This window comes from Bidens hawaiensis, unplaced genomic scaffold, assembly GCF_021521415.1.
Source record: "Bidens hawaiensis isolate Kalapana, Puna unplaced genomic scaffold, B.hawaiensis_p1.1 tig00022752_1, whole genome shotgun sequence".
Lineage (NCBI taxonomy): Eukaryota > Viridiplantae > Streptophyta > Magnoliopsida > Asterales > Asteraceae > Bidens > Bidens hawaiensis.
Window position 1 is genome coordinate 219,779 of NW_027493557.1, and position 14,009 is coordinate 233,787.

A 14,009-nucleotide genomic window follows, 5' to 3' on the forward strand; every position below is an offset into this window, starting at 1 on the left:
ACTCAACCAGTATCGGTTTGAATCGATCCCTACGATACTAGGATTGGCTATAATAAATTATGTGCATAACTTATCTAGCTTGACATTAGGAAGAAAAAAACTATAACTTAAAATAGAATAACCTTAAGTACGTGACAATACAAGATTCATGTCATTTTTCTAGCTCGTATTATTTATCAAATGTGAAACAACAAAAAGTTAGTAAAAACCAAAACACTATATTACTATCTTTTTATTTTTACTTCATAAGATATGTATGTTTATATAATCCTCTTTTTTAACAAATTTAACACAAGTGGGAAGTGGTTTAATCCATCGTTACAGTATCATATTATTTTAACCTATGTTAGGGTTAGATTATACCTCATAGCCTAAGTATATATAACTCAAAGCAAAATGATGAAAAAGAACCGTTATTCATAAATTAAAAACAAAAATAATTACGAGTCAACTCAAATCACTTTGACGTAATATCATTTAAAGGTTTAGAATATCGGAAGGGCTATTGAAGTGTTTTTAGATGAATTTATGAAATTCACTAGGAAAGTATGAATAATTAATGGATTCGTTAAAAATCATGTAACTTTTATGTAATCAAGCTTTACTTGTCAAGCTTTACTTGAGATTGGCTAGTTAAAAGTTTTATCGAGCTGAGCTTAAACAAGTTCAGACCTAAAAATAAGTTCATTTAATAAATGAGTTGAATCACAAGCTTTATTCATCAAACTCGAGTAGCTCGCAAGTCTGAACGAGTCAATTAGATGTATAGTTTTTATTAGCATATCAAACGTATTCATAAAATAAATATTAGTTTATATAAAGTTATGATAAAAATAACTAAATAAAACATATTAGTTACCATCAGACAAATTTTGCAAATTTTGTAAGGTGGACTTTGACGTGATTCAAAGAAACACTACAAATTTTGCAATGGGACATTTCGTTACCATCGGACACAAGACACAAATCAAATTTTGTGAAGATTTTGAAAATTCTCGACTTTCATGTATGAAAACAGTGTTTTCTTTTTTCATGTGCTATGTGAGCTTCTTGGGCTGAGGGGACTTTGCGTTTTAGAGAGTTTCTGAGTAGGGATGAGCAAATCGGTTTCAAAAATGTATAATCAGTTCCTAACTATCAATTATAGTGGCCTAGTAACCGGTTTCATCAATACCAGTTATTAACCTGTTTGGAGTCAGTTTCGGTCAGGACTTGCACCCCCAGCCTCAGACTCTCGGGTTGTACATGTAGCTTCTAATGATATACAGTCTGTTTGGAAACGAAAAACAAAGCTGTGAACTCGGGGGAGGCAGACAATATTAGTCCAGCAAGAGCATCTAAGATATATGTGCATTTGTGACACGATAGGTAAACCCCACATGTTAATAATATGTTTATTGTTCATACGGTCAGTATGCAAAACACCAAAGTAATGAGCATGATGATAACCATTACACCAGTACAACTAAAACACAAAGCCTCAATGAGCAGCTACTTGAAAAATTCAGCTACAAAGCCTCACTGACTTGTTCAAAGCAATCACATAACATGTAACAAAATAGTAAACTAAAACTATCATATCAAGCATCATTTAACTTCACCAAAAGTTGATCCAAGTTTAACTCGAAAAAGATCACCAGTCTTATGGAATGAAATCAAGCATCTAAATATACATCCAAAACCATCAGAAATCTAACCATTTAGTGAAGTAAACACAGGTAGACGGAGAGATGAGTCCATCAGGCGTGCACTGTCTAATTCTCGGACAAACCCCACAAGGAAGCGAGACCAAAGCCCCTGCCTTGGGACCCTGATTCGCATCTCCAACCGAACATCTATAACAAACTTGACCAACAGGAATTGAATGGTACTCCCCTAATCCAGTGCTCTTAACATCAATAATCATATTATCCAAAACCATAGACCGCAAAATCTCAATAATCTGCTGGCCCGTGCACTCCGTGTTAGTCAGCCTATTCGCCTTAAAGAAATCATAAACCCCGTCAGGCGTCGCAACCTTTAACCTGCGAATGATCTTTAAACAAAGGTCTTTGAGCTGATCAACGTATGCCACATCAAGTTCACCGTTGTCATTATACCACGAACCGCCAGTGACTTCCGTTGACGGTTGGAAGTCGGCTCCAATGTAGTGTTTTCGACCCTTTTGTTTGACGTGAACGACTTCCTTTATCAGCGAGGCGTTTAGAAGGTTTTTGAGAGACTTGTTGATGACTTGATCGGGTAAGTTGGTCTCCGTCTTCAAGTCGCGTGACCAGATGGCCATTTCTTTTCTGCTTTTGATGGCGTCGAGTACTTTTCGGTCGACTTCAAGTAGACAGTTGTCACCTGGTTTCTTTCTTTTGTTTAACAGACTCATCCTGATGAATCTATCTGTAACAAAACCCTAATCTGCTTACTCGAAGTCAACATAAATTAAATTATTTAACGAAAGTATGAAAATGAAACCTAACTGTTGTAAATAGAACATGAAATTGTAGATTGATAGTTATAGAATCAACAGCAATTGAGTTATTAAATAGATTACTTACCAATTAGTAATAATATCAGGTGGTGGAGCGGCGGTGATGAGGTCGGTCGGAGGTAGTGAGGTTGGATGGAGGAGTGGAGCTGATAGGGTTTATTTCATAGGACCAATTCAATAATAATAATAATAATAATAATAATAGTCAGTGTATTCGGTTAACCGGTTTTTAAACCAAACTGAACCGACATGACCATGCCGGCCTATCTTGCTTCTAAACCGGTTTATAAACCGAACCGGCTTGAGTCAAATCGGTTTTGACCAGCCTTTGACCAAACCAGTTTGGTTTGGGATTAAAACCGGTTTTGTACCCCTCTACGTGCTACCCTACCCTGACTCGTTCTCTACAAATTTTCACATGCCATCTACTCAAAACTAAAGCTGCACAAACCGTTTTAAAACTCAAAACCAGTTTGGGTTGAAACTGATTCGGTTCGATTAATAAAAGTCAAACCGGTTATTATCGATTTTGGTTTGGGTTGGAACCGGTTTCATGACTTGGTTAGGTTAAGGTTTTGACCAATTTGTCCGGTTTCGGTTAACCAGTTTTTGTGGAGAATTAACATGTATTATAATTTATTAAATGTGAAACAACAAGATATATGTATGTTTGTATAATCCTTGAGTATACATATGTAACATATCCGATCTTGTCCAAAGGGGTTGAATATTCACATCTGGGTCTATCGAAAACTCCTATATATATGGAGGCTTCGTCCACTGACCCACTATGCATATAATAATGAGTATCAAAATTCAAAACACCTGTACTTATGTCTAATGGAGTAATGGAGTCTCAGTAAAAGATAAAATAAAAAATAAAAGGCTCGTAGCTTAGTGACGTTAAGATGTTTAGTATAGATTTTTTTTTATCATAATATAATCCTTTTATATATAACACAAACCGAGCTATATCTGGATAATGGGTAAGCGAGCAACAAGTTGCGCCGCTATTCCCTTTTGAATCGCAAAGCCTATTCTACTAAATATAAATCATTGGTTCCTCGGCTCTGCGAGTCACTGTGGACCACCTTCTGCACCCGCTTCAAGAAGCGAACCGCCTCGGGAGCTAGGGATATGTTTTTATATAAATGGTTAAGAGTTCTAGTTCGATGGTGGAGATTGATGTAGATTTATGAGCATGCTTAGAAGTTTTGTTTGTTAGTCGTCGTAAAAAAAATAAAAAAATTATGACATTCTCATTGTGACCTTGACTTGAGCGTTAGAGTGACCATTAGAGGTGTGTATGGATCGGTTTTGGGCGAGACCCATAACCATAACCGATAAGTTGGTTAATAGATAACCATAACCACAACCGACTTGTTATGACAGTTTCGGTTAATCGGTTATGGTTGGGTTAACGCTTATGACGGTTAATTTGTATGTAACCAGTTTTAGGTGGATTGGATCGATCTGAGTGAACCCAAGGCCCAAATTCCAATCCAAGGCCTGTTTGTGATTTTACTTTCTAAACGAACAAAAACTGGATTTCATTTTATCATCGAAATAAATAAATAAATAAATATCAAGAAGAATAAGAAAGAAACTGGTAAACAAGCAGATCGGAGAAGAAGAAGAAGAAGAAGGAGGCTTCGTAAACTCGGCATCGGTATAGATCGATCTGTGCTGCTATCGGTCCTGTTTTCGTTTCTTTGTTGTTTAATTTTTGTTGATTAATTAGGTTAGGTTATTCTGGAAGGAATATTAATTAATCCCTATTATTTATTTGCTTATTGCTAGTATATATTATTTAGATCCTAATACATACTCCTTCTGTATTTTGTATGTAAGATCAGCTACAAATTAGGTTTATTATCAGTTACATGGACCTAGCTGGATGGCTTAATTGAATTCTGATTAATACAGATGCTAATTCTCCCTCAAAAACCTAGTCATTTCAAGTTTCAATAACACTCTAATATATATATATATATATATATATTGCTATTTATACTTTTGTAAATCATGTAGATGGACCGTCCCTCTAACTGTCTCTCTGTTTATTCTTAGGATTTGTATCAGTCTGCACCACTACTAAGCTGGGATCATCATATCATATCATATCTACAACTGAACACCAAAGTTCATGATCTCATTCTAGTTTGCTGATCTTATAAAGATGTCTTCAGCTCAGGATCCATTTTACATTGTAAAGGACGAGATTCAAGACTCTGTAAGTTACATTCTTTACATTGTAAAGTATAATCTCATTGGCATTGCCACTTGCTTTACGCCTGCCTGATAATAGATCCATATTATGTGATTTGGATGCCAACGCCAACCTGTCTTTTTTTTTTTAATATCACTCCTTGCTATTTATTTAGTGCTATACCTAACTTAACTTGATGGATTGAATATAATTCAATGTAGTTTAAGGATTGGCAAAAAGGTGGTTCATTGATCCTTTCTATCACTACTGCTATTAAAACATGAATTTATGTTAATAGCCGAATCCTTTCTGTTGTCTCAATATCTTGTACTAGAATCTATTTACTTTTGTTTTTGTGGGATGGGCTACTACCAAGTTTATTGGCGGTCTGATTATCTACCTTTTACTATTTTTATTATTAGATTGATAATCTGCAAGCTACCTTTCATCAATGGGAACACATCCCTGTGGCAAGCGGTGAGCAATCCCGACTCACAAAAGAACTCCTTTCCAACTGTGAGAGCATTGAATGGCAGGTATGTATCTGAAATGCAATTAACAAATCATGTTTTCTTTTTTGTTTTCTGAAAACCAATCGAGGGTTTCTATCTCTGTATCTCAAATCACATGAAAAACTACGTTTCATTTTTCAAATTATAATGTTCTCTTTTCACCTCTTTCTGCACACAAGCTGTAGGGAATCAACTGAAATCAAATGACTTTTCTGTAAAAAGTTGTTACACAGGTGTGTTTTGACTTTGAGGTTAATTGGTTGACGCTGAAACTTTAGAATTTACCAAATAATATAATCAGTTGGCTGTGTGTATAGGAGATTAGTGGAAGATAGTTGGCATGCTTTATATGGTCATTGTTTCTGAATATTGAATTTTTCATCTAAAAGCTCATGTCCGGTGGATAATTTTGTTTGTCCAGTACTGAAGATTGGTTTTCGTGATAGGGAAGGTGGATGAGCTGGAAAAGGCTATATCTGTAGCAGCCAGAGACCCTTCCTTGTACGGCATCAATGAAGTTGAGCTTGATAAGAGAAGAAAGTGGACTAGTACTGCTCGGGTTCAAGTAAGACTCTTTCTTTTTATGAATGCATGCGTTTTATTTTGCGGTTGATATTAATGCCATGTAATATAATTAGGTGGGCAATATTAAGAAGACAGTGAGCAGTTCAAACTTTGGTGGGATGCGTCAAGAACTAATGCGAATGCCAAAGAGTCATCAGCAGGATAGGACCACAACATATGCTGCTGTAGATAATGATGATTTCATATCTTCTGAATCAGACAGACAGATGCTTCTCATCAAGTAATATTGTGTTTCCCTGTTCTTCACATTAGATAACATTCTTTTCTGTCACTTGACTGATTTTTCATTGTAATTGTGAACCTCCAGGCGACAAGACGAAGAGCTGGATGAGCTTAGTGCAAGTGTAGAAAGGATCGGATCTGTTGGGCTTACGATACATGATGAACTCATTGCACAGGTGATCCAGATCCTTCTCATATATATCTATGTATGCATTTACATATTGCTCGTAATGAAACACACCATAATTAAAAAAATTTATACTATGCAGGACAAAATTATAGAAGAATTGGGTTCAGAGATGGATAGCACTTCTAATCGGCTAGATTTTGTTCAGGTGATTTTTCTATTATTCAGAAACATTGGTTCCTTTAAATTAGTCACATTCTAATGGTAGGATTGCTATTTTTGAATGCCTGCAGAAAAAGGTGGCTGTAGTTATGAAGAAGGCGAGTGCCAAGGGCCAATTTATGATGATTCTGTTTTTGATCGTTCTGTTCATCATTTTATTTGTTTTGGTTTTCTTCACCTAGACTTGATACTATTAGCACGATTCTACAGAGTATGTTGTGTGCTCAATAGACTTTTGGTCGACACATCCCTTTGTGATATTGGTACTGTAAACTCATAACGCTTGTATTGTATTGGTTGTCTTTTCGTTACTTGTAATTGGTTTCTAAGGTTTATATTTTGAATACACAGTAATAATTATGTCTTATACTAGCAGAAACTGATAGTTGTTTTGTTTTGTTCTTGGTCGTCTCGTTCATCATTTTATATGTTTTGGTTTTCTTTACCTAGACTTGACATTATCAGCATGGTTCTACACAGTACGACGTGAGTTCATTAAAGGTTCGACAAGTCCCTTATTGATAGAGATATTGTAACTTATAATGTCTGTATTGTGTAGGTTGTTCTATCATTACTCATACTATCCTTTTTAGTAACAAGTACATCTTATATTGGTAAAAACTTAGAAGTTTTGTTTCGGATTATTTTTGACATTTGTGACAGTTATTATGTCTTGTATTGTTTGTAATTGCAATCATGCAGTAGTGACTAAAAGTAACTCCAAAATTTCAGTCACTGATCAAACAATTCCTTCAATCTATGTGACGATACTTAATGAAAACAAGCCGTCCTAACAGGGGCAAAGGCTGCACTTAGATCATGAATCATGGACAATCAAGTAAGCAAAGAATGGTTTGGTTTGATCCGGTAATTACAGAAGAAACTCTCTTCTTCTTCTTGGACGAGCTGCTCTTGTGCTCCGCCTCGAAGCTTCTCCAACTTTATTCCTCCCATATGTAACATCATCACCACTTTAACCACATTTGTTAACCCCCCAATCACCAAAAACGAACTCGCTGTCATCCCTATCCATACCCATCTATAGCTCTGCACATGCCATATCAAAACAATAGTTAACCTCTTTCTATGCACTTCTAATTAAGAAGAAACATAAACAAACATACCAACAAATTAAAACCATGATGTCTATGTCCAACTTGCTCCATAAAATTAACAACTGCTCCCGCCAAAAACAACAAGCTGCCCATCAAGAAGGGGATTTGGACACAATGTTGCAAGATTTGAACTTTCCCGTCTGCGTGCTCGTAAATCTGGCATGAATTATGGATGGACCCGACCGCCCATAGCGAAGTGCCGGCAACAAGCAAGTTAAGAATATGTCTCTCAAACTTATCATAACCAAATCCCCTATCTACCTACGTACGAGAAATAAAAATCAGAAAATCACATTTGGTAGAACTAAATAACGTGCAACGAGTACCCGAATAGGAGTGTAAACGAGCTGGCCAAGCGCGTTTGATTTTTTCAAGCTCGAGATCTGGCTCAACTCATTTATCATTTGTTAAATAGTTTATATACATTCCTAATTATTTTTATATATTTAGAGAAAAATCTTAACGAGCCTAAGCTCGGCTTGTGTATCATTTATCAATTAATTTATATAAATTTATAATTATATTTTGAGAAAAATCTTAACGAGCCTAAGCTCGGCTTGTGTATCATTTATCAATTAATTTATATAAATTTATAATTATATTTTGAGAAAAATGATAAGAGCCTAAACTCGGCTCGACTTTTGTGCAGTACCTTGAATGAGCCAAAGTTCAGCTCAAGCAAGGTTGTGCAACATAAAATTTATATATATACAATTTTGGGAGATGCTTGGCTTGGAGGGTTACACAACCTGCATCAAGTGTTGTACATTTGAAAGTTTAGATGTTCAAACCAAATGTTATCCACTAACTTTGATTTTTTTTTTATTTTATTATTTTTGTGTGTGTTTCAACATAGTTATTCAATATATATATATATATATAGTACACAATGTCAATTTTAATATTTAATCAAATTTTCACAAGAGTTAAACTAGAGTCTATAAACTTTAATAAATTTATTATTTTGTTTTCCTTTATGTTATTTTCGAATTTTTTATTTTATTTTGTTGTCAGTAAAGAATATTATGTTGTATTTGTTGTTTTACTGATGTCTTTCATTAACATGAGCCACCATGCATGGTTCAACGTTTTTACATCTACTATCATTTGTTTTCCTTATTGGTTCACGAAAGGTGGTGATGATGACGACTCCATGTTTTCGAGTAAAGTGAATTTGTAAATAAACGATTTTACACCCATTCTTCCCAATGTCCGTATAAATAATAATAGTTAATACATAAAAGTTCAAAAGAATAAAAACAGAATAAAAAAATATTTTAAAGAGTCTAAGGTGCATTTTGTTTTTTTTAACAGCTAAAATGTCTACTGTACGCGGACTTGGCGTAAGCATATTATAATACCTGAAGGACGAGGAGAAGAAGCGCGGTGAAGAGTAATATGCCGCCGAACGCCTGAACGGCGGGAACGGCGAATTCGACAAACAGAAGCTGAGTATCGAGGTGTATTAGGCGGAAACGGTAATGAATGCCGGCGAGATGTGCGATGAGATCATGTATGTTGACTATGACTATCAACCCTAACCCTATCAACAGCACCACCAGTCCTGATTTAGCCTCCTTGGACAACTGTGCCACGAAGCCACACAATAAGACGATGGTTGAGAACAAGTAAAGTCCGGCGTTCATGTACTCCGATCTCTCCCTTCGCCGCCGTGATCCGTACTTCCGGCTCTCTCGTGCCGTCGCCAGCTTCACCATTATCGTTTGAATTGAATAATAATAATAATAATAATATTAATTGATGTTTTTTTGATCTGAAGTGCAGAGAAGAAGATCAGTGAGAATGCGAAAGAGTCAGAGTGGAGGATTACGTGGCGACTGGTGTCATGCATCTGACACGTGGCATTTCTTTATTTAGCATAAATCCATACCATTCGTCCCCATTTATCTGACAACAAAAGGAAACCTACGACATTATTATTATTATTATTATTAGGAAAATTGGTTTTTATTGGTCCCAACTATTTTATTTTTGCCGGCGATAGTCCCAACTATCATTTTGGCTGGCAACGGTCCCAACTTTCACATACGTTGAATCCACCAGTCCGAGACTAACGGAGTACTAACTCCATTATGTCAATGCTGACGTGTCCATCCAACTTGTCAAAAACAATAGACATGGTTGCCTACTTGTCAAACTCAACCTCTCCAACAACAAGCAGTACTCAACCTCCTCATTGTCTTCTTCAACTCTCTACTGTTCTTCCACGAACCACCATCAATGGCTTACTCTCTGAACTTCACCATATCAACAACCCCCCACTCACCTGACCTCACACACTACCAATACACCAAACCCAGATCCCAAATCCCTCTTCGCATCTTCCTCATCACCAAACGCCCATCAAAACTACTCCTTCTAGTCTCTGCAGCATCCGACAACAACCCCGGAGCCTCGTGCTTAACCACGGATCCATAATCAACAACTGAACCAAACCGATCTCAATTATCACTGATTTGGGTTCAATTGAGGTGGATGCGATGACAGAGGCTGAGCTGATGGAGAATGGGTTTAGGAGTACCCGGCGGATGAAGCTCGTATAATCTAAGAGAATGCTTACTGAGGTGTGATCAATTTGGGGATTTTGAGAATTAGGGCTTGAGAGTGAATGAAAGTTGGGAGAGAGATTAGGGCTTAAGTATAATCTACATGAACAGACATAATATCAGCGTTGGCTGCCATGTAATATTTTTTTGACAAGTTGGATGGACACGTCAGCATTGACATAACGGAGTTAGTACTCCGTTAGTCGCGGACTGGTGGATTCAACGTATGTGAAAGTTGGGACCGTTGCCAGCCAAAATGATAGTTGGGACCACCGCCGTCAAAAATAAAATAGTTGGGACCAATGAAAACCAATTTTCCTTATTATTATTATTATTATTATTATTATTTATACAATTCTAACATATTTAGACGATAAGACCCCTGTAGTGAAGTGTTTTGGCCACTCAAAAAGCCTCAAAGCGTCCAGAACATCGTCCTTGGTGGTGCTTTGGGCTCTTTTATATATATAAAAAAATCAATTATTTTTCTTATATAATCAACCAAAATCCTTACACTTTTATAAAAAACTCTACAAATCTTACAACAATCATTATAATTTTATAGACATTCTATTGAAAAAAATGGATTCTCCATCCTTCTCTGACATAAACAACCGATATTTAGAAAATAACGAGCACACGGCTGATGAAGAGGCGGTTACGAGTTTGCAAGAGAAGACGAAGAAGTTGAAGACAAGTTCGAAGACGACAAAGAAGGTGAAAATGAGTTCGAAGAAGGTGAAGACTGAAGACTAGTTTGAAGAAGACAACGACGAAGACGATTAACTTCTAGCCGTTTTTCAATTTTAATGTAAAATTTAGTTATCTAATGAAATGTTATTTGCATTATTTTAAATAAAAAAAAATACTAAAGAGGTAATGATTGTAAGTACATTCTTCGTAGCCAAAAACCCTTATGATGTCGCAACGTCACATTGCGCAAACCGCTCCCATACACACGGCCTAACTAATAATCCGTAATGTGTTTTTCCTCAAAATATGTGATTAGAAACTCTAAATGATTGGGTTATATTATATACGAACTAATCCCGGCTTTATCAATTAAACCTTTAAATCTCATGTATTGAGATTCTTAGATAAAACGCAATTTAAATGATAAATGAAATATGTCGACCATCATCTTCGCTAATCTTTGATAATGTATTCAGTTAATAGTAAGAGTCACACATTTGATCAAAATTTCAACCCTTTAACATCAGTTTTATAGCACGTTTGGTAACGAGTCACAAGATTTAGGACGCATAAACCGTACATCTTTCAACCATACACACACTAAGAACTAGAAACTTATACCATCAAACATATTCACTAATGTACCTGCCCCAAATGTTGTGTAACCTGGAACCTCAATGAGGCTGTTCTGTTCTTTATGTTTAGTTTTAGCTCATGACCATGATACAGGTATCACCTATACACACATTTATATATATGTATATATCCATGTAAAAAGGTAAAACAAATTATTACAAGAGATAATGGCGGAGATACTCGACTCGAGCCGGATGTTTGAGCTTCATCAGAGCCTTCACTTCATGCTTCCTAACCATTTCTCTTGATATATTCAAGTTACCCGCTATCTCTCCCAGTGTTCTATTCCCTTTACCATCTAGTCCGTATCTTTGTCTGATCACCAAGCTCTCTTTCGGTTTCAGTGAATCAAGCTGCACAGTTTCATTTCATTTTATCTACAAATCAAGCTGAATTTATGGACAAATATGAACAAAAGGATGGAAATTTGGAACTTACCACATCATCGAGTGCAAGCCTGAGAAGAGCAGGCTGTCGTCTCTCATCGCCATCATCATTATCTGCAATCGTGTTGATAAATTCTTCTTGTGTCACTGGATTTTTTTTGTTAAGAGAGAGAACAGGTCTTGATGCCTTCATTATTTCACGGTATCTCTCAACGGATATTCCAGCTTTCTTTGCTATCTCTTCTTCAGTTGGAGGTCTCATATGGTCAAACCACAGCTTCTTTTTCGCTTTTTGTATTTCTATTTTAACCTGCATTCATGTGTCAATGGTTTTAGCATCGTTGGTTTAGCGTCATATATCTGTTAACTACAGTTATAGGAAGAATACATACAGATTCAAGGCCAAATGGGACTTTGAAGAAACTTGAGAGGGTCATGGACCGTATGATGGCATGTCGAATCCAGAATAAAGCGTATGTTGAAAGTTGTAATTTTCTTCTTGGTTCAAAGCGATCGATGGCTGTGATCAGACCCTTTACTCCAGCCTGGCATAAATCTTGGAAGTTTCGCCCATTTGCAAATTCTTGAAAGTATTTGTTCATGACAAATAATACCAGTCGAAGATTATGCTGCAAATACCATGCTAACAATTTCTTAGTTAAGACTTAAATGCCTACTACCGCTGCAATACTTTTTTTTGGAAAATCTATTGGTTATTGACTTATTGTCACACCTTAATCAGTATGTTTCTGGCTGCTTGTCCACGTGCGATTTGTTGCCTCAATTGAGATGTGCTCATTTTTGTTGCCTCTGCCAACTCACCATCTGTCGGTTCTCTTTCCAAAGTTTCCCACAAGTCCTCTTTCACTTTAAGGGTTGCCTGTTATAGAAAAACAAAACCACTAAGAAATGATCTTTAATATAAAAGAAACAAATTTAGGAAACACCTGAAATTTTCACCTTCATAGTTTGTAATAGCTTAAATAGCCTGGTATGTCCCGAAGAAGGAAGAACTGGTGGGATCTTCATTTTCTTCCAATCTAAGCTGCCTAAATCTGTAGAAGCCGAGTAATCTCTAACCAGATTGTTAATCTTTTCAACATCATTGTCCTTCCCATTTTTTCTCTTCAGACTTGAAGTAATAACTGCAACATCTTTCTTACTTTTCAGATGAATCCTGTTTTCAAGTGTCAACCTAGGCGACTTTTTACGTTGACTCCTCACGATATCAACTGTTTTGATTTCTGGCTTCTTACCATCATCAGAGGTCTTTTTCTTCCTCTTACGGGCCTTTTTCACTTGATGATGATCATGGTTTTCGGTATCAGAGTCAGTAATAGTGGGACTTAGCTTGTATAATCTATTCAGTTCAGCTGCAGCTTCAAGGTAATCCAAATCTAATGAGCAATAAGGAGCCTCGGCGGTTGACACAGCATGAACTCGCTCTGAAGGCTTTTTGGTCTGTCTAAGTCTCTTTGGGTTTTCTTTTGATGTGTCGACTGATAAGTTTGCAGATTCTTTGGATGTAACCAAAGCTGTGTTTTTGGTTTTATCTGTTTTGAATGCAAGTATTGTTATTCTCTTAGTTGGAGATTTATGAGTTGACAATCTTGCACTGGATCCAAATGGAGTCCTTGCAGCAGTGCTAGATGCCGACACAACTCCCATGCCAAAAAGAATCTAAGCAAGAAATTTGAGCAATGAAAGAGCCTTTACGTAAGATAACTCCTGCAGATAAACAAATAGGTGAGTTCATATGATACAACCTTAAACATAAAAAGAAGTAACTGCACATCAACTCCCAACTCCATTGCATATGCTTCTATTCAGATATGATAAACACAACAATAAAACTGGGCCTCAGGTGGGGCCGTGGTTGTGGTGCGCGCATATAATGTATATATGTGGGCCCTCAGGTGGGCAAAAGTGAAATTGCACTAACTTTGACGTTATTTTACTAATTTCGTGAAAATAACGTTAAAAGTGGTGGAAGGTTAATCAAGCATCATGTGGTGGCGTTGATGACCGAAAGACAAAGGTACATGCACCAATCAGCGGGTGTCCAAGGCTTGATGCAAAACTACTATCGAGCCGGGGGTCTCACCGGAAGGGTAGAGGTAAAGTTGTCTACATCTTACCCTCCTCAGACCCTACCATAGCTTTGCTATTGGTGGGATATACTGAGTACGATGATGATGTATGATGATTATTTCTTGCTAGGGATAGGATCTCGGTTATGCAAATGCATACACA

The 14,009-nt window shown here is 36.6% G+C and overlaps 4 protein-coding genes across 6 annotated transcripts; 1 reads left to right on the forward strand and 3 right to left on the reverse strand.

Moving 5' to 3' along the window:
• Positions 1-1,610: 1,610 nt before the first annotated feature.
• Positions 1,611-2,621, reverse strand: LOC143566232 (uncharacterized). The gene is made up of 2 exons (XM_077052983.1): positions 2,550-2,621; positions 1,611-2,391 (listed from the first exon to the last, which is right to left on the reverse strand). Exon 2 carries the CDS (start codon positions 2,375-2,377, stop codon positions 1,685-1,687), a length of 693 nt encoding a protein of 230 aa, XP_076909098.1. The 5' UTR covers positions 2,378-2,391; positions 2,550-2,621; the 3' UTR covers positions 1,611-1,684.
• A 1,954-nt stretch (positions 2,622-4,575) lies between these two features.
• On the forward strand, positions 4,576-6,670 carry LOC143566231 (syntaxin-61-like). 2 transcript variants are annotated; one of them, XM_077052981.1, is made up of 7 exons: positions 4,576-4,715; positions 5,114-5,227; positions 5,655-5,768; positions 5,842-6,008; positions 6,096-6,186; positions 6,280-6,345; positions 6,431-6,670. In XM_077052981.1, the coding sequence occupies exons 1-7, from the start codon at positions 4,662-4,664 to the stop codon at positions 6,539-6,541; spliced, it is 717 nt and encodes a 238-aa protein (XP_076909096.1). In that variant the 5' UTR covers positions 4,576-4,661; the 3' UTR covers positions 6,542-6,670. The 2 variants fall into 2 exon arrangements, with proteins under 2 accessions (XP_076909096.1, XP_076909097.1); XM_077052982.1 differs by lacking the exon at positions 4,576-4,715 and having other exon boundaries at positions 5,650-5,768.
• Positions 6,671-6,772: 102 nt separating this feature from the next.
• LOC143566230 (uncharacterized) lies at positions 6,773-9,326 on the reverse strand. Its single transcript, XM_077052980.1, has 3 exons — positions 8,836-9,326; positions 7,484-7,735; positions 6,773-7,406 (listed from the first exon to the last, which is right to left on the reverse strand). The coding sequence occupies exons 1-3, from the start codon at positions 9,190-9,192 to the stop codon at positions 7,194-7,196; spliced, it is 822 nt and encodes a 273-aa protein (XP_076909095.1). The 5' UTR covers positions 9,193-9,326; the 3' UTR covers positions 6,773-7,193.
• Positions 9,327-11,302: 1,976 nt separating this feature from the next.
• Positions 11,303-13,786, reverse strand: LOC143566233 (RNA polymerase sigma factor sigE, chloroplastic/mitochondrial-like). Of its 2 annotated transcripts, XM_077052984.1 has the most exons (6): positions 13,563-13,786; positions 12,717-13,522; positions 12,490-12,636; positions 12,149-12,385; positions 11,809-12,066; positions 11,305-11,723 (listed from the first exon to the last, which is right to left on the reverse strand). In XM_077052984.1, exons 2-6 carry the CDS (start codon positions 13,422-13,424, stop codon positions 11,526-11,528), a joined length of 1,548 nt encoding a protein of 515 aa, XP_076909099.1. In that variant the 5' UTR covers positions 13,425-13,522; positions 13,563-13,786; the 3' UTR covers positions 11,305-11,525. The 2 variants fall into 2 exon arrangements, with proteins under 2 accessions (XP_076909100.1, XP_076909099.1); XM_077052985.1 differs by lacking the exon at positions 13,563-13,786 and having other exon boundaries at positions 11,303-11,723; positions 12,717-13,435.
• Positions 13,787-14,009: the final 223 nt, after the last annotated feature.